This window comes from Solea senegalensis, linkage group LG14 (assembly GCF_019176455.1).
Source record: "Solea senegalensis isolate Sse05_10M linkage group LG14, IFAPA_SoseM_1, whole genome shotgun sequence".
In the NCBI taxonomy this organism is placed as follows: Eukaryota; Metazoa; Chordata; class Actinopteri; order Pleuronectiformes; family Soleidae; genus Solea; species Solea senegalensis.
In genome coordinates, this window is record NC_058034.1 from 16,179,821 (window position 1) to 16,203,010 (window position 23,190).

General features: G+C 39.8%; 1 protein-coding gene across 2 annotated transcripts in view; it reads left to right on the forward strand.

Annotated features, from left to right (window-relative positions):
- The first annotated feature begins 6,605 nt into the window (after positions 1–6,605).
- pde4ba (phosphodiesterase 4B, cAMP-specific a) overlaps positions 6,606–23,190 on the forward strand; it is a 137,300-nt gene continuing 120,715 nt past the window's right edge. For both annotated transcript variants that reach the window (XM_044043536.1, XM_044043539.1), the window contains exons 1-2: positions 6,606–7,010; positions 22,981–23,075. In XM_044043536.1, the coding sequence (XP_043899471.1) occupies positions 23,034–23,075 (42 nt within the window). In that variant the 5' untranslated portion in view covers positions 6,606–7,010; positions 22,981–23,033. The remainder of the gene's footprint in view (positions 7,011–22,980; positions 23,076–23,190) is intronic.

A 23,190-nucleotide genomic window follows, 5' to 3' on the forward strand; every position in this document is an offset into this window, starting at 1 on the left:
GGATGCGTTGCATATTTTCTCGTCATCCGTTTTCAGCATTATGTTTGTACTAATATCGTATATTTATTGAGCCTGAATTAATGATCTTTTAAGCAGTAATAATGTGGACATTAGTTTTCCTGAAATCTTTGAAACAATTACTCGATAAATTGGTTGAGTGTTTTTTTGAATTTAAACAAGTTTCTCCAATTTTCTTCCTCTTAAATGTGAATATTTACATTTTATGGACTAAACTATTAATCGATTATGAAAAGAATCATGAGTTGCAGTCCTAGAATGTTTCAAATTAAATGTTTACTTTTCCCGTTCTGGTCCATGATAGCTATATTGATGTCAGGGAACTTGAACCTAAGTCATATCAGTTCACGTCCCATCATGTTTGTAGTTTCTATACTTTTCTAGAGAAAAAAAGTGCTTTCATTTGTTCATTGTAGGCAGCATTACTTCATAATTACCACAAGAGGGGGCCATCTATATCCATATTCCTTATTTTCCCCCCCTTGAAGTTCATAAACATGCCAGCTGACTGGGAGCTAGTGTTGGCACAGGTGCTTGGACTGTTTATTTCAGTGTAATCATGTCTTCAGAAAGAATCCACAGCATCTTTTTTTCTGTCACAGAACTTTATTTCTCTGAAGATACCTAAACATGACTTACACATCACTAGTTTCTATTAAAAAGTTGATAAATCTATGCTTATTTACAGGCACATAAAATATGTGAGGAACGGCTATACTGAAATTAACCCGTTCAACGCCACGTGTAATGAAGGTTTGCACAAGCGCACTTTCTATTACCATAATTACGCTACGGTTTTTGATTACTGAAAGGCTGAAGTTGCACGTCAAAGTCAACATGTGGTTATTACGGTAAATTCGCCCCGTGAAACAGCATATTAGTCGCCACAGAGGAGAGAGTTGGAAAAATTCCAGTACATGGTTTCCATTTTTTTTGGCTGTTTTTGGACATTGAGAAAGACTCAAACAAATGTCATTATAAATATGTTTTATACTGTTCAAATTTCAAATTCAGCACACAAAATCTGCTGTTTATGTACAACTACAGTGTTTTTCTTCATTTTAAATTGTTAATACACTACTTTAACATGCAGTAAATTGCCCTTTTGTGGTTAAAATAAGCAAAAGAAAAGTTGTTAAAGGGTTAACACTGATTTAAGCTCCCCTGCAACATAGCACTTTGAAATGGTCTGAGCAGCATGCGCTGGTTTCACATAACTGCACATTAATGTCATGATTAGCATTACAAAGGCCTCTGACAGTTGACCTTTAAGAGAAGGTTTTTGCTCGTCATCTACTTTCTAGTGTAGAAGGTAACTGCGGGGATTCATCGTGTAATATTTACATAGCTGTCAGGCATGTGTGTTTACCCATTTAGCAGCCTGTGGCCAAGTGGAAAGGGAACTTGGCTTGTAACCAGAAGGTAGCCGGTTCAAGTCCCCACCAGGTTGAAAGGGCTGGGGTACACCTGAGCAAGGTACCCAACCCCCATTGCTCCCTGGGCGCTACTCAGTGTGGCAGCCCACTGTTCCTAATTCTAGGATGGGTCAAAATGCAGAGAATAATTTTCCAGAGGGGATTAATAAAGTATCTAAAATTTAAAAAAATAAAAATGTACACCTCAGCACACCACATGTACTGTAGATGTATAATACAGTTTATCAAATTACCAATTATTCAGTACGGCTCACATATGGGATGTCTTTATAGAATGTATAGAATAAAGCTTATTCACCCTGTGTTTGAAAGTCTTTGTTTACTTGAGTCAGTGTTACACGAGCACCGCAGCAAACTAGTGACGCGCTTGACTGATTTCCCATTTATCACACTGTATTTGTTTGTTTGCTTGCTTATCAATTGCCTCTTCAGTGTAAAAAAAAAAGAAAAGAAGCATACTAACATTGAAAAGCTCCACATGGTGATGCTGAGCTGCCTGTTCTGCAGCAGATGGGCATCTTAATCTTCCTCATCATCCCCTCCTCCAAACAGCGCGTCTATCCCAGTGTTGTAGAGCGTCTGCGCAGTTTCCTATCAACAGCAGGCTGATGAGGAGCATAGACCTGCATGAGAACAGAAACACTGAGATGAGCTACGTCTGCAGCCGTTTGAGGAACTTTTCTTAGTGAGGGATGAAGATGTGCTGTAGTTGCATTCACTTGTGTGCATCAAAGCCAATGATGGTGACATAGTCCACTAAAACAGTTGAGAATGTGTGTGTTAAGCCATCCATTCATCCATCTACCGCTTTATCCTCCACATGAGGGTCTAAGGGAGCACTGATAACAATCCCAGTTGACATTGAGGGCGAAAGAAGTGATTAATTTATAGACTACCTTATCCCATCACCAAATATTTACATATTTGCAGTCATTTATACAATGTTCTTCATGTTCTCAGTACAACACAATAACACATCTGGCCATTTGCATCACCGCCCTGGATTAAACTGCTGTTCTTCATCCTTATATTTAATTTAAAATGTGTATTTTGTATATATTTTTAAACTGATTCATGTTTTTACTCAGTCAAGTTAACCACCGAGATTGAAACACACATACTTTTCAAAGTTGTACTGGCACACCTGCTTTTTTATTTCCTGCTTTGAATATTAGCAATGATCTAATGGTGAGAACTCACAAATCCCTTATGACTACTATAGTGGTCTTTGCATCTTTGCATACAAGAAAGGACATAAGCAGTCTTTTGCTATTCTCTCCACTCTTCCACTCAGTCATTCTTTGCGTTGGTGTATGCATCTGGTGTATGTAGGCGGAGCCGACTTCCTTTGTTTGCATCATAAACTTCTGCTTTAGAAACATTAGCAGCGCATGATGGCGGCGTCTGCAAAACTTTAAATATCTGCCATAAATGTTACACACTGGATTATGTACTATGGTTATGTACGCACATATGTGTTGCCTGTATGTTTGTCCGTATACAATAAACTACACATTATTAAGCCTTTCTTTTAAAACTTGCTGCCAGAATTCTGTCACAGTTTACCACACACAACACATTACAAAAACATGTGTAAAGAGTATATTTTGACACTCTCATGTTATCAGGCTGCATAATAACACAATAACCAGAGTGTTGACAGCTTGCTTTTGTCGTGTGTCGCAAATAAAATTCAGACTTGGGAGAAATTGGAACAAAGACAAGAGAATCCGAGGATTTTAATGGCCTGTTATTAACCCACTGACTGCTGCCGCTGCTGCTGATGAGACACACGCAAACGCTTTATTCCTGTCTGTTTTGGTAACCAGGTTGGCGACATTTAGCTTTGTTTTGATGCACTCAAAGGGCATCGTCATGGCGATGAAGGAAGTAGGTCACATCAAGCTCTCCAGGGACAGGAAGGTGTTACAATTAAGTGTGAACTTGTAATTGTCACCTCTTTAGGAGCTTTTTCTGAAATAAACAACACCATTGTCAGTGGCGTAGTCCTCATGGAGACCAAAACCCGGTCCTAATGGAGGCAGAATCGCATTTCTTCATGGTGAGAGAGTCAGTGCAGTGTCCTAGGAAGAATAGCTGTCCTAATATGTGTTTGTGTGTGTTTGTGCGTAGGAGGAACCTGATTGATATAATGCATAGATAATTGTGGAGTGAATATGTATAACTAAGGATGTAATTTCATTAAATTAGTTGAAAACAGTGGGAAACAAAGCTTAGAGCGATGCATTTTAGACTTTAAGAAAAGTGTTCTAACCCTCAAGAGGCACATTTGTAAATTTTTCATCTGTAAATCAAAGTTTCTGTTTGTATTTTTGTAAATAGCATTTGATAAATTAAAGGGCCACACGACATCAGTCATTTTTCTGTTTGTTTGAATTAAGGAGTTGCAGCGGAACCCTGTGACAGAAATACAGAAGAAAATATTGACTGATTTGCGAGGTAAGCCTTTAGATTTGTGTTTCCAATTGAAATATTTTGTGATAATATGAAAACTTGATTCATTTTCTCACCGTCAAACAGAGATAATCATTTTCATGTCTCGAAAGTGATGTTCCCTGTCGTCTGAAAGTCTCAGGGACAGCAATAGAATGATGTGACAGTGTGTCAAAAGGGGAGAAAAACAGCTGCGGTGTTGATGGTGCACAGCAGACTGTGGTTGATTATGAGGCTTCTGCCAAGTGGGTGGGAGGCGGGGATGGTTCTTTTGTCTTTCAGATGGAAGGGAAATTATGAGCCTCTATTCCAAGGCTCGGTGGGAGAAAAAAGACACTGATACGATACACGATCCATGTTTCCAGTCGCATTCGCAGTGTTGATGAAAAGTATGAAAATGAGCGGTTTTTTTTTCCCCCATTGCATATTTATTCATTTCATTGACCACACACTCATGCAGGACAGGTTTTTACAATTTGTTATACGTTAAAACAAAACAAAACAACAACAGCTGTCTTGCATATTAAACAGTTAAAGGAATACTTGTATTACTAGAATAGAGGTAGTATTTTTGAAAAAGTTTGCTTCCCATCCTCAGTTTCCCCTGAGTTGAGAAATATCTTCATTCTTTTCTTTGTTACGTGCCCATCAGTGACACGTGGTCCTGTTAGCGTAACTGTTAGCAAAGATGGCGAACACTGATTACATTCTGGGAATGAGGTCTCGTCCCCCCACGAGTGGGTCTAAAAAGTGTGGAATTAGTGATGCAGTTTCAAGCCTCGGACCACGTGTCACTGGTGGGCACGTAACAAAAATGAATGAGGATATGTCTCGACTCAAATAGACTACCCCTATTCTTATTAGTATAAAACTAAATGCAAATCGGTGAAGTATTGCTTTAAATCCAACCATTGTATCATACAGGTTCTTGTTTAAAGATTACAGTTATCCTTTCTTAACTCACTAAGAGCACACACACACACACACAGCATATGTACTCCTCATGTATCCTGACTGACTTACAGCATTTAATTTGCTGTTAAATTCTCCCTCATTTGTCCCCATTTTTGCTGGTGTCACTCCAACGTACAACCATACATAGATTTATTTTCATCCTTACTGTGTGATGACACTCAAGTTAACATAGTGAAATACAAATCTGACAGATTCTGCTCTTTTTTAAAACCTTCAGAATTCATTTCCATGTCATTTGCTCATTGACTCTGACCTGATGTGATGACCTTTAGACCCTTCATTTTCAAACAAACGACTCATATCCTGTCGCAGCTCGCACTAAATGAAAACTGATGAGAGACAGTAGACTGTGGCAGGAAAGTGACGAGTCACAAAACATTAACTCTCTGTTACATTTTCTCATTTGCTGTCGTGTCGCCCAGTTTTTAGTGTGTTTTTTTTAAATTTATTTGCACTCCAGGGCCACCGTAGGGGATTTACTTCTTAAGTAATACGACTCTGATTAAGAAAGGGGCACTGAGACACTGGCACACAAACCTGCACACATTCCACAGTAGGAAAGTCATTTATTAATCAAACAGATAATAAATGCACACCTTGGGATTTATGTGTGTGTGTTGTGTGTGTTCAAGGAGCAGCGAGATTCTGCCTCCAATTAGTAGAACAACATGCATCGTGTCATGGATTCAACACCCACGATCACATCGACATAGTGACATCATGTCTTATCAATATGGAGACGTCGTATTTTCATTTGTCTGGCAGGAGTGGTGTGAGGTCAGTGTGGAAATATCATGAAAAAATACATGTGTTATTGCAGTGATGTTCAGGGAGATCTACTCTTCACGTTATTCCAACCCAATATGAAGATGTCTGCATGTGAGCTGCAGTCATCTCAGCCCACTCAGATGACTTTGGTTTTGTTCCCCCTCTCACTTCAGCAGCGCACTTGTCTTCCCTGTTAGGTTGCAAATGAAATGCGGCTCAGCTCCGGAGTCGCATATAAATAGACCGTAACAGATTCATTTCATTTTATTCTTCTGTTGCGTCGAGTGGCGCTGATGTTCGAGGTCCCGGCAGAAAAGGTGGTTATCTCCTGGAAACAAGTATCTATCCAGACTGTGACTTCATCCATAGCAGCATGACAGATGCTGCCAATCTCAAATGAGCATGGCTGTTTTTGTGATTGTATTCACATTTTTAATTGTCTTTCAAAGTGAACACCTCTTATTTAGAGATCGAGGCGACAAGTACAAGTGTTTTAATATTCCCCCAATTAAAAATGCATCATATTATATCCTATTATGTCTACGTCAAACGCGATGTCTGACTTTAATCTCAGAAGAATTCTTACTTTAAACTCAGAATTCCAACTGTAATCTCAGAATACCAATTTCAATCTATCTGGAATGACTTTAATCTCAGAATTCCAACTTTAATCTCAGAATATCTGATTTAATCTCAGAATTCTGACTTTAAACTCAGAATTCTGACTTTAAACTCAGAATTCTGACTTTAATCTCAGTTAATATACTAAAAACATTTTTTTAAATCCACACACTACTGGGGCCCCTCTCCTTACCAGGGTGGCCTTAAGCAGCCTTGGGCCGGCTCTGCTCTCTGCATCTCAATTGGTCCACACTCTCCTCGCGCGCTGAGGGAGGGAGGGAGGGTTGGATGGAGGGGAACACCGAGTTTTTCAGATGCATTTGAAGCGTTCAAGACTCCCCTCACCCTCCTCGCCACTCCAACATAAAGCAGCTCGGTGTGTGGAGAAGCCAAAGCGGAACAACTGGGACAAACAGAAGGAGTCACTTTCATCTATTGCCGCAGTTTGTCTCAATTTTGTTTTAACCGGAGCAAAAATAGTGGATAACAAAAACCAGATAATGTAGCGTCAATATAAAGACAAAACAACGATGGGCGAGTGTGTGGAGTAAGCGTGTCCCGGCAGAGGATGGAGAAAACACTCGCTGTTGTTCGAGAATAAAGGCTTTTGTGGGGGGGGATTTTTAGTCATGTTAGTGGTGACAGCTGCTCTCACGGTGCGATCGTAGTCTACACGGAAAGCGTCGGGATTCCCTTTGTCCCCACGTGTGGACGGATGAACAGTGGAGAAGACACACGGTAGGTCAACCATAGAAATTAACTGTTGTTTTTAACTGACACGCGAGCGTGAGCTTTGTTTTCAGTCAAGTGGGCTGGTTGTGATTATTTGAAATGTTGGCTTTGTTGTTTGGCTCCTGTCAGCCCCAGGTGTTTCCCCCGCTGTCACGCCTCATTAGTGAGTTCATTCACGTTTTTATTCAGTTCACTATGCGTTATAGGGTCAAATAGGTATGTTGGCCAATTTTAAATATATTTTTTATGTCAATACATGTTTTAAATTAGATATTGGTATAGTTTGTTAAAGGGCTGAACAAGTTCTCAAGTAGAATATGGTTTTAGTTGTTTATTTGCAATTAGTTTGTCAAGTCATGGCTTGGCAATTAATTAATTAATTAATTAATTGTATTGTATTTTTTTGGATAAATATATTGTAATCCATAACATAAACGTTTCAAATCCATAACTTCAGTTTTCAGTATGTTGAAATCTGTTACACAGTGACTTAAAATTTCAGTTGCAATGTCTGTCAGAAAATTTGCAATTAGGTGTTTTCCCCCTTTCAGCCCCATAGTTTCTAGTTTCTGGTCTCTAAAAGACCATTACAGTTGTCTCTAAAAGAACATTACATCTGCCCATCAGGCTGTGTGCCATTATTTAATAGTAGACATACAGGCTGATTTGATCATACCCATGCAGGGAAGTGGTTATTTGCTCCAGGAGCAGACACACTGCTGCCTGATAAGTCATTCAGTGTTCACCTGCCTTATGTCTTCAGTTTCCAGCTGTCACTCTTTAACCTTGTGATCATATTCAATGTAATTCTTCAGGATTTACTGTCTGCTTTACCATATATATGGAGCTGTCACACACAGTACGTCTGTCACTGAGATTGACTGTCTGCTTGACAACATGATTTCCGGCTTTACCTGTGGCGCTGTTTTCTGTCCCTTCTGACTTTAAATAATTGACATTTAATATCATATGGTCTTTTTGTTCAGTGAATGACAGTATTTTCTCTGGTAGTATTCTTTAAGTCAGTCAGTGCGTTTCCGTGCATGTTGAAAGTCCCATTTTAGTCAGACTGAGACAATGATTTAACATAAACATTAACATACATTTTCTTAATGTCATGTAAACACGTTAGGCCGACTAAACTCGAGCTAGTCTTAGTCTGACTAACATACCTGGATAATGCAATTCATAGTCTGATTACTCCTGCATTTATACGCTTAGTCTGACTGGAGTCTGACTTTCTCAGCATTCACCAAAATGCTCCCTGCTCTTCCCCACTCTTTGACCTGGAAGTAGACGACAAAAAACTGCAGTAATGTTGCTGGAAAAGAACAAACAACACAATGCTGTTAGCAAGAGCGAAAGATGCGGAGAAGAGCCACTTTTGGACTGACTAAGAGGCGCGATTTATGCTTTATCCATCTCACCGTCCATCTTGCCATTCGCTGTCAATATGCACTAGCTTATGGAGAGATACAGCGCCACCTACGGAGGTGGAGTCAGACCTACACTATCTTCTACATCTATACTCGGACTCGGCAAGTTGTACAGGCAATCGGACTATAGCCTATAGCCTTAGCTAGATTAAACTGTGCATGTAAACGTACTGACAGTGTTGGATTGAGTGTAATGAGACCATGAGCAGGGGTGGGAACTCCTTGCAGGTCAGAAAGGTGATGTGGCGACTCCTGGGTGTCCTGCTTTGTGAGCAGAACAGTATATTAACACAAAGAAACATCTGCTGATAGTTTCCACTCTCTAGTGACTTTTTCTCTTCTTAGTGTCTATGTTTCCTAATCAACTCTACTCTCCGCAAACACTACCCCTCTGATTCTTCATCCTAAAGACCATGCTTCCCTGCTCGTCGTCCTTCATGTTCCTGAATCCTCTGTCTAACAGCTCTGTTCCTCTGTACCACTCAAAACTAAAGTCTATTGATCTGTTGGCTGATGCCCCATGTTTAAATGCGGAACCCAATTGATCCGTGTGCAGAGCTCTTAGTGTAGAGGTACAAGTACATTTAGTCTTGCAGTATATGAGCAATTATGTCTAACTGTCAAGACCGATTTGTGCTATTCACCAATATATGTATATGTATATGTATATGTATGATCATGTGGCTGAAATTGGTTACACTGAGGCAATCATGGAGTGTCTGTGTGTACATGGAAGTAATCTTAAACTCAAATCTCTTTCAGGCAATGATGATAACCTGGTCTGCTTTCAGCTTCCATTCATATCTATTGATCGTTTTAAAGAAATTGTCTCGCCCTTTCTGTATTTTATCGTGTTGAGGGTGAGAGAACTCACAGTGGTGCAACACAGGAGAAATAGCTATTGGAAGATTGAGCCCATTGTGTATGTCAACCACAGAATTAGCTTTTGAGGTCTATGGCTCCGTAAACCATTTTTTTAACCACCACAGCCAACATATTTCCAAGTTCATGGATTCCGCTTTTTCACTATTAGTCAAGCTATAGTAGATTAAGTCGGGCTACACTTCTTGTGTTGGGTTTTTGTTATGAGATGAAAACAGTGGCGATTGCTCCACGACAGCAAGGGAAGCTCACACATTTCAATACTAAACGTGCACTAGGACGTGGTTAGAACGGGCTCACAATCAGCTGTTTATTGAGTTTCATATTCCTGTAGCAGCCTCTGCATTAAAACCACTTGAAGCTCAGCTTCAACTGTTCTCTATGGGATGTCACAGATAGGTCAGTCCTGTGTGGACAAATAGCTGGTCGTTGTGTGTTATTTGCTCGGCGATATAGCCCATTGTCGTTTTATGTTACATATAGACTGCGAATAAAAACACTATTGTACCATTTCAGTTTTACTTAATTATAGCGCTTCCTTGTTCTGGTTGTTCGTTTGCCAAATTTATGTAAGAATTTATGTATAAATAACTGGGCCTGAAGTGAGCTTCCCCTGTTTCAAAGACCAGCAACTGCCACTGAATGAAAATACCCACTATACCCACTGATAGCTGCTTTTGGTCCCACCAGTACACATTGGAGGCACTGCGGAGTGCCTCTGTGGCTCAAAGCATCTTGTGAACTATTATCCCCAGTAGGTGTTGCTTCTGTGAACACATGACCTTCCTCCTTTTTCGGTGCAAGTGAGGGGGATGCTACAACTCTACAGTGCAACGTCTGTTATTGGAAAGCTGACAGGAAAAAGATGGCAGGAGTAAAGGACATATAGATACAGAAAGATGGGAAATGACATGCTCCAAATGAAGAATCATGTGGCCATTGTGGTTTATGGTTGATTCCTTGTTCTCAGGGTCAGCAGGGTGTCTCTCATGGCCTCCACTGTAATCACTGGTAAAATTCAGCTTTGTGGTGTTTCTGAACACATGTATTTTTTTTTTAGGTTGAAAAATCATTCATACAGTGACTAACCACTGATGGAGTTGTGTGTTCAGTTCACTTCACTGCATCTGGGTGCAGCAATGATGTTTCTTTATGTTAGGAAAGAAAAGATTTACCAGTCATCCTTGAGAGAAAAATGTCTAAAGTAAATGCGTCTCATATTGTAGGTTGGCAGTGTGAGGTCATCAAATGTTTTGAGGTTGTATTGCATGACAATTTGAAGGAATACAAAGCTGGGCTCAGTATGTTTTTTTTTTTTTTAACAACACACTCTTGGAAGCACTGTGTGACATTGTATTCAGTGTAGCTTTGCTGACTGTATCTTCTCAACACCACCTCAAAGGTATACATATTCAGTAGTTACCTGTAGGCAACTGGACGTGCTTTAGTTAAATCCAGTTGCCTACAGCTAACTACTGAAGATGACTTCAGAACCTTCAGCTGTTTGTTTAAGGTCTATTGTGTAAGTTAGGGAGTTACTATACTTGTACAGTACCATATGATAACCCATAGACATGTTTTTATATGTGAATACTGTCATTTCTTCAAAATAAATGGTTTGGCAAGGGTCTTGCTTTATGAAGGCAGCCGTCTTGTCTTGCCGATACCAATATCGTGCAGATAATGTCATTAAGCAAACACAGAAGAATGACATTGGTTCTGGCATTTCAAGGTCAGAGAAGCTGGTCATTGGTCAAGGTTAAGGTACAGGAGCAAGGCGTCTTTCTTTTTCAGTACATCTTTTCCCATCTTGGTGTGCAGAAGGCTTTCACAGCCCCTTTCATTTTATATTCACCTCTGAGGTATATGGTGTTAAATAACATGCACTACACTTCACCCTCAAGCCCCTTTCTGTCACCATGCCAATCTTGTCATTGTCATTTTAACTGCACGATGGATTATTTGAAGGTGCCGCTCAATAGCAGCAATCTGCATGTGAGGAGTATAAATAAAGGTCAGGCCCGTTTATAAGGCTCTCGATGACGACGGCATACACTTGCTAATTGCTCTGCGTATGATTTTCCAGTCAATTAATGAATGTATTTATGTGTTTGTCATGACCAGCTTATTTTAGTCTTTGCTTCAGTGACAGCAGAATTATATTTACCTTGGGTATTTGTATTATAATCTCTTGGCAGATCACCTGGGTATTTGCTAAATGTCCCTCATTCAAAGAGCTGCTTGAAATTGGATACAAATTTTGAGGCATGCCAACAGCTAATTAACCTTCTTTTTTGGAGGATTTTAAAAAGAATTTGTATCAAAACCAATTTGCATGGTCCCAAAGCTGGGATGGCTTGTATTTTTTTTTTTTCTCGCTGTCTTGTTTTTATTTATTTGTTTTGTTGAAGCAATGATATGATTTGTATGAAGACTCTGGAGAGAGTGTTTCCTTATGCATGTTCTGCAAAATGTTCATATGTGTGATAAATAGCCTCAAGTATGGTTACTCCTTAGAGACAGTATGTTTACATGGGTGTGTTTGTGTGTGCATGTTGATTATTTACTGCATGTGTGACAGGATTCCTGTTCTACAGAAAATGAAATAACACCGTAACACATCTGTGGCATTTAACAGGAACATTAACTCCCATACTGTTATTCCACTGTTTATCATCAGCTGTCAGATAGCATGTACTACTGTTGAGATGAAATCCAGTTAGATTATAAAAACTCACAATACTGTCCTTCCAGCTGTGGCTCTGACAGCACATGATTTATGGTGCTGTCAGAGATGTAAAGGTCCCATATTTAACACGTAACCTGTTTATTCTTTAAGTGTTGTTGTTATCCATAAGAACATATGTTTGTGCTACTAAAAAATGTCACAGTGGTGTTACATCTCCCCTCTCATGCTTTTCTCTCAAGCTTGAGCCAGAGCAGGGTGTTCTTTTTTTGTCCTCTTAATTGGCACACGGGCACACTGACCACAGATTGTAACCCTCTACTGCAACTAGATAAAACGTGCAGGTACTGTAATTGCAAATTAGTGCTGAACTCAGCAGAAATGACTGTCAAATTCAGATCAAAAATGATATGCTGGTTTTCACCTGGTTCTGACAACATTATTCAGTCAAGGCTTTTACGTGCATGTTCAAAGTCCAATTTTAGTCGGACTAAGAAAATAATTTTTTTTCTTAATGTCTAAAATCGAGCTAGGCTTAGTCAGACTAACATACTTGCAGTCATAGTCTGATAACTGCTGCATGTATAAGCTTAGTCGGACTGGAGTTGGACTTAGTGTTCTGTGCATGCACCAAAATTTCCTCCCAGGTCTTTGACCTGGAAGTAGAAGGAGACGATGCATAAACTGCGGTGGCGTCTTTCTTTGGACAACACAGCAAACCATATTTTCTCCTGCATGAATTATCGATCTGGTAGGTTGTCTGATTGCCTGTCTTAGTCTGACTATGGCCTTAGCTCGATTAAACTTTGCATGTTGTCTTATGAATGAAATAAGACTGCTTGACTCGTGAGGTTACCAGTGTTTTGGTTAATTTCTTATATTTCAGTCCAGTATGTCAGCCCATAAACATCCAGCCATTATATAAGCTATATATATGCTATTATATAAGCTATATATATATATAAGCTGTATATTGGTGCCACGTGTGAAGGAGCTGCAAGCCTGTTGCAGAGTGACTCTGGTACTGACAATATTGGTGGTGTAAATCAGTGTTTCCCAACCCTGGTCCTTAGGGAACACTGCCCTGCATGTTTTAGATGTTGCCCTGCTCCAACACACTTGATTCAGATGGTCAACAAGCTCTGCAGAAGCCTGGTAACAAGCTGTTCATCTGAATAAGTAAGTACCAGAATCAGCCAGGCCCAGACGGGAGCACAATCTCACCAGGGGTCAGATGGCCAGGAATAACCAGAACAGTAGCACCACGGGTTGGAACTGCAGGAGGAACTGGGCCACATGTAGAGGGGCTGGAGGAAATATGACAGAGCACCACTGCAGCATTGGCAGGGTACAATACAGCCAAGGGCCCCTAATAACTTCCATTAATATGTCGCTAGCTTGTAAATTAAAATGATTTACTAGTAACGGGCCAGGGAGTGATTTTTGCTGAGGGCATTATAGGACGAGGGAAAGTTCCTGTAGACAACCACATATTTAAAAATCAAGGGAGGCAAAAGTAAATGGTCCAAACAGTGGACGATGGATGGATGAATGAATGAATCTACTTTTTTCAGGGGCCTTGCTTTGCGGAGGCTGTCGTCTTGTGCTACAATGTTTCTATAATTGACTGAACGGACAAACTAGCCAGTGCATGGATTTTGAAGTGGATATTCACACAAATGTCAAGTGTATTTTTTTCCCTAGTGAAGTCCACTGTAGTTTTCTGATGGACGTAAGAAAAGGAGGGAGGAGTCTCCAAAGCATGTTTCATTGACTACCTCAGCTTGATGTCTTGACAATATTCAAAATGATCACACAGTAGAATGTTGTTCAAGGGCAATGAAGGCAAGGTAGCGTTTGTGTGGTTCAAATTAGTTTGTTTTCTTGTTCAAATAGTGTGCATACAATTGAGGAAGGCAATTCTCTGTCTTTCTCCCACACACGTTGCCTGTCATTCCACTTGGCAAGCTGCTGTTATCTTTGTGTATCCAACAGTTCTCTATTCTTCTGTTTTTGTTGCAACCCTTTAGAAATTGCTGCATCCATCCAACAACAGTCAGTGAATCACTTGAAGTGGGCTTTCATATATCTGGTCGATATAGGCGTGGCAGGATAATTCCCACAGCTCTGTAGGCTAAATGGAAGTGATATTTAATGGTTGATATGTCAGTTAACAGGCACAGGAATGACAGGCGTGTGTGCGCATACATTAGTTTGAGTCAAGATTTGAGAAGGAAATTGGGGGAAAGAGGGAGACGGACAACTGTAATTACACTAGTGACAGTCGAAGCACATTTAATGATTTGCTTTATTTCAAAACACGGAGAACGAAAGCATTTGCATTGATTGTTGACTTGTCAATGCTAAATTGGCAGCAATATTATCTTTTTTATTATCCAAATGGAAAACTCATTCTGTGCTCCCTGTTGTCCTAATTCTGGTTCTTCATTTACTATGTGAGTAAGCAAGTGGAAGCCCTGTTCTCACTTGTCCTCACAGACCCTGAACTGAAGGAGATGAATAGCCCGAAGAGATGTGCTTGATAATTGTGTGTAATTATAAAGCAAAGCAGTCGGCTCATGTCTTCATGTTCAAGAGAAGCAAGAGTTATGAGTCACGAGACAACTGCGAGATAGCCTTGGTAATCGTCTTCTCTCTTGACAGAACACGGATCAAGTCTAGGAGAAGATGGTATTGAGAGCCATCTGTCAGGGAATCACTTTAACAACAGAGACCAAACTTATCATCACTAAAACTGTTTTCAATTTTCTTCTCAGCGTGACCTATCCTGCATACCCACAGAGTGTATGTTAGACGTTCTGTGCTCTGTATTTGTTTCTTTAAGATCATAATTACAATTTGTGGCAGGTTTTATTTTTTTTGCAGGATAAAAAGTACTTTTTGTAGTCGTATTAACATGCACTGCTATGGATGGAGGCTTTGAACTGAATTGAAATATTGATATGCCAACTTTAAAATGCATGAAAAACATGGTGATGTTGAGCAGGTAGTGTGCGTCATTTTCAGTGTATCAACTCATGCTCATTTGCACGAAGCACAGCTGAGGCCGATATAAATGCCATCTGTTTTGAAAGTATTTGGCCATAAATCTAAAAGTATTAGACTACTTAACTAGTTCATTTGTGATGAACTAGAGAGATGAAAGTTCTGTGGGTCACAAACAGCTCGTTCATTTTCGTGTGGACCACAGTGTTGGACGGGGTTGGCCTCAACCAGAGGTAAACCAGAGGTTATGAGCCTGCTCCAGTGATGGCTAATGGCACAGGACCTCTCAGCACAGAGCAGGTTACCTGGCTGAGAACTGTGGAGGGCGAGATTGAAAGACCTCGACCACACGTGGTCATCTCTCGGGAGGCTTGACAAGGATTGAGAGCAGTGGAGACTCTTTGTCGCTGCCCTGAACGCCAGTGAGCGTCATGGGACGTAACTTAAGTGTTGGAAAACCGTCAGATTACAGTCGTCAGTAATGATACCAAGAAAAATACCTTAATGCTCTGTAGCATTTTTGTTACCACAGACTTGGCAGGTGACTTAGTGAGGGCACCAGTGTGTGCTGTGTCGACTTTGTTTGGTTGAGAAATACAAGAGACATCCACACAAAACAGGCACACGTTGACGGGTGCTTTGTTGCCACCTCTGTGTAGTATTGTTTGCATCGGCTTTCATTCTCAGCCATTCCCTGATTGTTTGTCTTGCATGCAAAATACTTGCAAAAAGTCTTCCAGTAGCATGACTTGACATGGTCAGTGTCAGCTGATGTTCAAAGTGTTCGAAAGTGACCGCATAAGACTGAACAACTAACTCTAAACATAAATAGACTAAGTGAGCTTACTTCTCCAATAACTGGTTTGTACTGCAAAGAAAGAAACTGGACTACTTCTATAGTTCGAAGAAAATCTGTCGTATATTTCGTAGCAGGAGGAGTTCAGTTGACCGTGTCTATCAACATTCTTCTTTTGCTTGATGTAATACATCAGAAAATCAATACCATGGTAAATTGCAACAGCTATTTACAACTGCAAAGTGTATAGTTGATTGAAAAGTTGAAGAAACAAAGCTTAGTTAGTTCAGTTTTGTAGATGAATCATCCAAACATTACATGATTACAGTATTATTACATGTCATTTAGTAGACACTTTTATCCAAAGCGACTTACAATAATCAACATTTGGGTAAAAGCAAGAGCTAGAAGTAAGCAAGTGCTTCAAGGAAGCCAAACATGAAGGACAGGTATTCTTCACAGACCACAAAACCAAACAAACACTTCTTCAGTATTACTCTTTGCTACTGCTGCTCTCTCACTCTCTATATACTACTGCATTTGGATAAACCTGACAGGATTGTGCGTGCTGGTGTTACAGTCTTGTGTGCTCACCAGAAAAACCCTTTGTGGTTGTTCAGGTTGGAGGACACACTGTTTTGCTCTGTGGTTGAACAGTGGTGTGAATAGCTGTGGACTGTAGACTAGTGACAACTGGGGGATTAACCCATTACCCGTGACATCATTGTGGTATTGGGTCAAAAGCGTGTTTATCCCAGGCATGTAATCCCCTTGGTCACTATATATTGACTCTGTGGGGAAATGGAATATAGTAGTAGTTGTGCCAACTGAATGGATTTATGTGTACAGAGTAGTGTACACATAAAGCCAGGCGTTTTTTTTTATCCCAGACTTTATTATAACATACAACTTTATTTATTGAGCAGGACGTGAAGAGTATTTTAACATAAAAAGTTCATGAAAAATTAGACGATAGCTGTAAAAACATTCTCACTAACACAAATCCCCCTCTGCCCTTATTCTCTGCCTCCAGCTCCATTCCTTCTTGTGTTTTTTTTTTATAATGAAACACAGTTGGGAAGAAGTGTTTATGCTCTCCAGTACATACTCAACAGGAGTGCAGCCGTCACACTGACTGTTCCTCTTTATTAGAATAACACTGCTTGAGGGAGAGACTAGATATGAGATGCTGGGCTAATCAAGTTTTTTTAATTGTCTTGACAAGGACTTATGAGAAAACATTTACTTGATGATTTTTCTTTTCCTCCAGACTGCAGCTGGGATTGTTAGGCAATGGATGAAATACGTCTGTGTCTCAGAGTGAAATAAGGAGAAAAGAGTAGACTTTGCTCATTAAAAATCCCTGAGCGTCCATTTTTGTCTCACTCGCTGATCTCTGTGAGTACGAATGTGAAGACAGATGTGTGTTACGACTGTAACATGAACTATTGATCATTGGTGTAAGTCATGAAACACATTTAATCCACCGTTGGTATAGGAAAAGATAAAAGATGTATATTGCCTGAAAAAAATTTGTTTTAATGGTGTTTGATATAATCTTTTTGCAACTGTTACGGGTTTTCTGCTAAGCACTGCAAAAAAGGGCTGAGATAAATAGTGCCCAATTAATTAGGAGTGTTCTGTTGGTTTTTGCAGCATTAGTCTTGGGTTACACGGCTTGGTAAACGGTAAACAAGGTGGAAAAGTACTTTTGCAGAAAACGTGAGAGCAGCAATGAATCTATTTCCATGGCTCTGACCTTGCACTCAGTGCTCTTCCACACTATCCTCATGTGGGAGGCTTTTGGAGGCTGTAGGCTGCAGAATGATGAGATAACAGAGTCTCTCATAGATCACTCACTGCAGTTGCTCTTTTATGCTTGGATTCTTTGTCTTTGAAGAGGGCCAAAATTTGGAATAAAAGTCAGCTGTCATACTGTCCCTTTGGTCCTAGCACACATTATGATGATGTGCTAAGTGTGTGTGTTTGTTAGTGTGTGGTTAAAGGCATGGACATTAGAACATTGATGTGGTGCTAGAGGTGTGGATAGCTGACATTGAAAGTTGGCACAGGCTTTTCGAGGACGATACCTAAACCGTAACGTTGATGTTCTCGTTCAAAGGCTTTGGTTGATGACATCAGGACAGTGGCAGTTGTAACTTTACCAAACTTTAATACTGTTTTTTTTTTTTAATAATATTGTTTCTCTCTAAAGGAAACACATTGACCCTTCTGTCTTAGTAAGATGTGCCATTAAAAAAAGCATGATCCATTAAAATGTTACTGTCTTCCACTCACCTGTTTTACTGTGTGCGTTCAAGCGACAAGCAAGTTCTCTGCGGGCAGGCAGACCTTGGCTTAACGCTGGCCCTGCTCTGTGCACCAACTGCTTATGAAAGCTGACTGTGTGCATCTCCTGATTATAACGGTGCACAGGGTAAATATTTGCATACATTTGAGAACATGGGTAACGTAATGGAGTAAAATGAATCAATGAGATCAAATCAAAATGTGTTCTGTACGGCAGCGGCCCATTTTTTGAGTTGTGAGTTTTGAGCTAGTGAGGAAAACAAGCCTGAGGCATCTGGTGTGAAAAATAGATCCAGCTGACTCCAGTGTATGTGGCTACACTCACTTAAGCCAAATATCCTGTTGGGGACTCACAAGTGTTGTACTTTTGCAATTGTGTGCGAACCTTTGAAGTGGTAAAATTGTTTTTAAGTTTATTTTTAGTTTAAATGGTGATGTCTGATTGCTCCTTGTGCCCCTGCCCTTGTTTTGTTAATAAATGAGGATAAACGTCTGTGTGATTGGATTTGTCATGTTGCCATGGAATTTGACAGGTTTCAGAATTAGCTGAGGATTAAATAGGGTGTTCCAAGTATTTACTAATATCACAGTTCACGTTTATGTAAGACCAATAGTTCAGAGTACTCAAAGATGATTAGGATTTCAATGCATGGATTTGCAGTGCTACTGACTAACACTCACAGATTTACTGCACAGATGCAAAGATAACAGTATAAAATGGTCAAAAACACAAAGTAAAGTAAATGTTAAGAGGAACAGAAGGACACTTGTTTTGAAGCAATAATCAGAAAAACGCACAGCAGGACCACTTATGGTTATTGACAGGAGCATCTGTACTGTGCAGCTGTTGTATGTACAAAACTTTGTTTATGTTGGATGGCCTCAGTAATGGCCTTAATATAAATCATAAAAGACCCTGAATGGGATTGGGCAAAAACATGATTAAAAGATCTGCATGTTCTATTTAATTGCAGTTGGTTGTGTCCATGTGTTCCCTGTTTTTTGTCTTGCATAATGCAATGTTTACTGGAACATTAAAATGTATTTTTAAAAATACCTCACAGGGACACACTGACTTTGTTCAGGCAAACATCAGACATTTTCAGGGTAAAACTTAAAATTAGAGCTGCAACGATGAATCATTAATCTATTAAATTAGTTGGTAACTTTATTAATGACGGATTAATAGGGTTGAGTGTTTTCTTTATTCCTTCTTAATTGAACCCTAGTTCGTTTGCTCAGAAAGTCCGTTCGTTTGGGGAGGTGTGAATGTGCAATCGAACTCTGATGTGCACCAAAGAAGCACTCTGGTCCGCCTAAAAACGTAGGTCCAAATGCAAGAAGAAAAACAACCAAAACATACGTGCATGCAGAACGATAGCCGGGAGAAATGGCTGAGCCCATTGTTGCAGCGTATGTGAAGTTTCCCTGCATTAACCAACAGATGAGCGAGTTTTCTCGTTCATTGTTTGTCTTGTTTTCTCCTTCAGTAATTCTTGATGAATGTTGAGTCCCCAGTCTTTTTTTTTGTTGCTTCACTTAGCAAAGAAATCATTAAAACTGAATCATATTGGTTTGAACATCGTCATCTCGAGGTTTGAGAAACGCCAATCGTCATTTTCTGACATTATGTGGACCAATCGACTAATTGATTCATCCAGAAACAGATTATGAAAGTTCTGATTCGTTGCAGCCATACTTAAAATCAGGTTCTAGAAATACGGATCAGACGAAGCGTTCACTTAGAGTTTGACATCGTGCTGCTCACATTCAATTCCTCAGGAGTGGGAGTCCCACTGCACCAGTCAGTCACCAGGACAGACAGGCTTTATGAGGCTGACACACGACATGTTCTGTTGAAGCCACCTACTCATCACATCCAGTGTGTGACATTATGCTGTGTCATCAACCTGAAATTGTCTCCTTGAAATTCCTGTTGACTGTTGTCATGGGGATCATATGATTAACTGACTGACAGATGGCTTGGATTGAGGAGACACTTATGCAGTTAGACAGAAATGAATAAAGCAACCCTCCTGTGCACCTGTTAACACCGTATGTCCCATGACCCAACATTGCCTGAAAGGAGGAACCAGTTTTTGATTGACATCATTGTTTGCTTACAGAATTTATTTATGTAAAAATATATGTTTAAATAACTGGACCTGAAATGAGCTTCCCCTGTTTCAAAGACCAGCAACTGCCACTGGTTTAGATGTCTATTAAAAGTCAGATTTTAGTCAGATTATTGCATTTTCTAATGTCATGTAAACACACTGAATGATTAATTGGTATTAGAGATTGAGTGTCTTTAGAATGACTTGTAACAAGATTGTAGCAAATGAAAGGATTCTCTTCTCCCTTCTCAATCTGAAGCTGGTCAGATTCAGAAAACATTATTTATCCCCGTGGGGCAACTTAGCGGGGCGAAGAGCGGCACATTGAGGGATACTAAATATAAGATATCGATGGAAGAGTGCAGTGGTACAATATGTAAGACTGTACTACAAGTATACATTGCAGGTTCTATAAAGTGCACGAATGAAATGATGAGGGAAGGGAAGTAAAGTGCTTTACACGTGTAGTAGAATATACAGCATATACAGTACATGTATATAACTCACACTACGCCCGCTGCTAATATACGTGGTGTTTCGGCTTGCACAAACATGTGTATGGCTATAAATCCTTCTTAAATACACACTGGATATTGAAGTGTGCCGAGTGTCTCCTCAAATTTCTGTTCTTTGCAAACAGGAGTGAAACCAGACATGATTTGCTCTGTCATCCCTCTGTACCAGGAGATTACACTTCAAAACCGTAGGGGTGCTGTTGCATAGAGCACCGTGGTTTCACAAAACCACTGGACTATTTTACTCGGCAACAGTTGTTCAGTCAGATTACCACTGATGTTTGTGTCACAGTGATGTTATTTCCAGGCCATTAAACACATGCGCAAAGACACTTTGTTTTCATGCGGAGAACATGCTCACTTGTCTTGTTTATGATTTTGGTTAAGTTTTGCTTGACTTCCCTCTTCACGCCTGTCTACTCTAATACTGGTAATTAAGCAAAAGTAATGTTAATTAGGACACCACAAAAACACACACACACACATGCAACCTTCTTCCCCGTGGTTACAGCGCTAATCGACGTTTACAAACTGCCTTCTACATCTGTGCTGTCGAGCACAGTTTTCGAATGTGCGAAAAACATAAATTTCCTCTGTAACCACTAATTATCTGCTAATGGTGATAACTGGAACTGATTGCAGTCTCCCCAGAGGACCCTTACCACTGATAATTGCCCCCATGAAATTCACATTTTATTTTCTGAATTTGCCATTTATGCCATTTAAGCATCCAGCTAAATTAGCTCATCTCAAGTAATGTCTTTAAATCTCAGAGTATGATCAGGGCAACACAATGCATTTTTGTTGATGTGGAAAGTTCGGTCTTTGTGGAATATGTTTCAAAGAGAAAGAAACACATTCCTAATTTGACATAGAAAGAGAAATGCTGTTACCATAATGCAGCTTGAGTATACATCACGAGTTGCGTATAATTGTAAAATGTTTGCACACTCGCTCTTTCGTTGTAGAAATTACCCTGTGGAAATTATTTCTAATTGCAGCCGGCAGTCAAGGTTACCTTTGTGCTTAGCTCTAAAGGTTCGACAAATGACATGGTGTAAGAACATTTTAATGAACATTTGTATCTGTCAAAGGTGCTCAACGTGATAAGGGCACTTTTATTAAAAAACTGCATGTGCTTTGATCTTCTTTAACGGTGTTAAAGAAGATCAGGATGGTTTTATGTAACGGTGACGTCTCCTCTGAGTGTCCTCTCAGTGTTGTTCTGTCTGTTCAAGCTGAAATATGTCCATCTGCTTCAAGGGCATGGAATGATTTTTGATCATGTCACAGAATCAACATGTCTTCTCCAGATTAATATGGGAGTAGATATACAGTATAAGCAAGTGATTTATTCCCCCAAAAAATCTGAAGTGTGCTCCCCCATTTTTTTCATTCCGTATTAATATTTTCTGCCACTGTTGACGCACACGTCCCTCCCTCTCTAAGAATTGCCTAGAAAAAAAAGGACTGTCCTGTGCCCATGGGGAACATCTTACAGCCTTTTAATGACTATCTGATGCACATGGATGCACAACTTGGAATATTAAAGCATAGGGTTAGGTTATAATTAAGTGTGGAATGGTGAAAATGTTGTCTGTGTCTATTTGTGTCTACAAGGGTAAAAGGTTTTGCTGAATTTTATTTACATTTTTAAAAATACTGACCGATAACGATACTGACGATACCGATATTGACCGATACGATACTGACCGATACTGATCAATGCGATACTGACTGATACTGATAATGACTGATATAGATACTGACCAATAACCATACTGACCAATAACCATACTGACCGATAGCAATACTGACGGATAATGATACCGATACTGACCGATACTAATACTGATCGATACTAATACTGAATGATAACGATACTGGCCAATAATGATACTGACTGATACAAGGCCATGGTCAGTGGAGCCATCAACACCATCAAGTCTAACTGCATTTCCATTTGTTGCAATTAATGGTTTAATTACAATTAGAGTGTTCCTGAGTATAGATATTTCATTTTAGATAACTGCAATTTGACTAACCAGCAAAATGATATCATGACTCCTTATAGTAGGGCTTATCATAGAAACTAGGACATTGTAACATTGTTTATGACAGAGATATTATTGTTGTATGTGTCATGGATCACATTTCCTATTATTTAATATGGTATTGTCTCATGCGTTACCTAATACAACCCCTTTTCCACATTTGTGTTTTTTCAGGTGTGCATGTAAAGCTGTTTCAGTTGAACAGCGCAGGAGATACTTGAGGAAAGATGAGGAAGAGCAGGAGTGTTCTCACCGTGTCACCCAACAATGTAAGTTATCGTGCTCCTGAAATATCTCACTTGACGCGCAAGTGGCTGCACAAATGAGACATCTATCAAGGAAGTTTTGACAGCTCGTGTCATCACTGGAGAAGGGTTAGTCGGT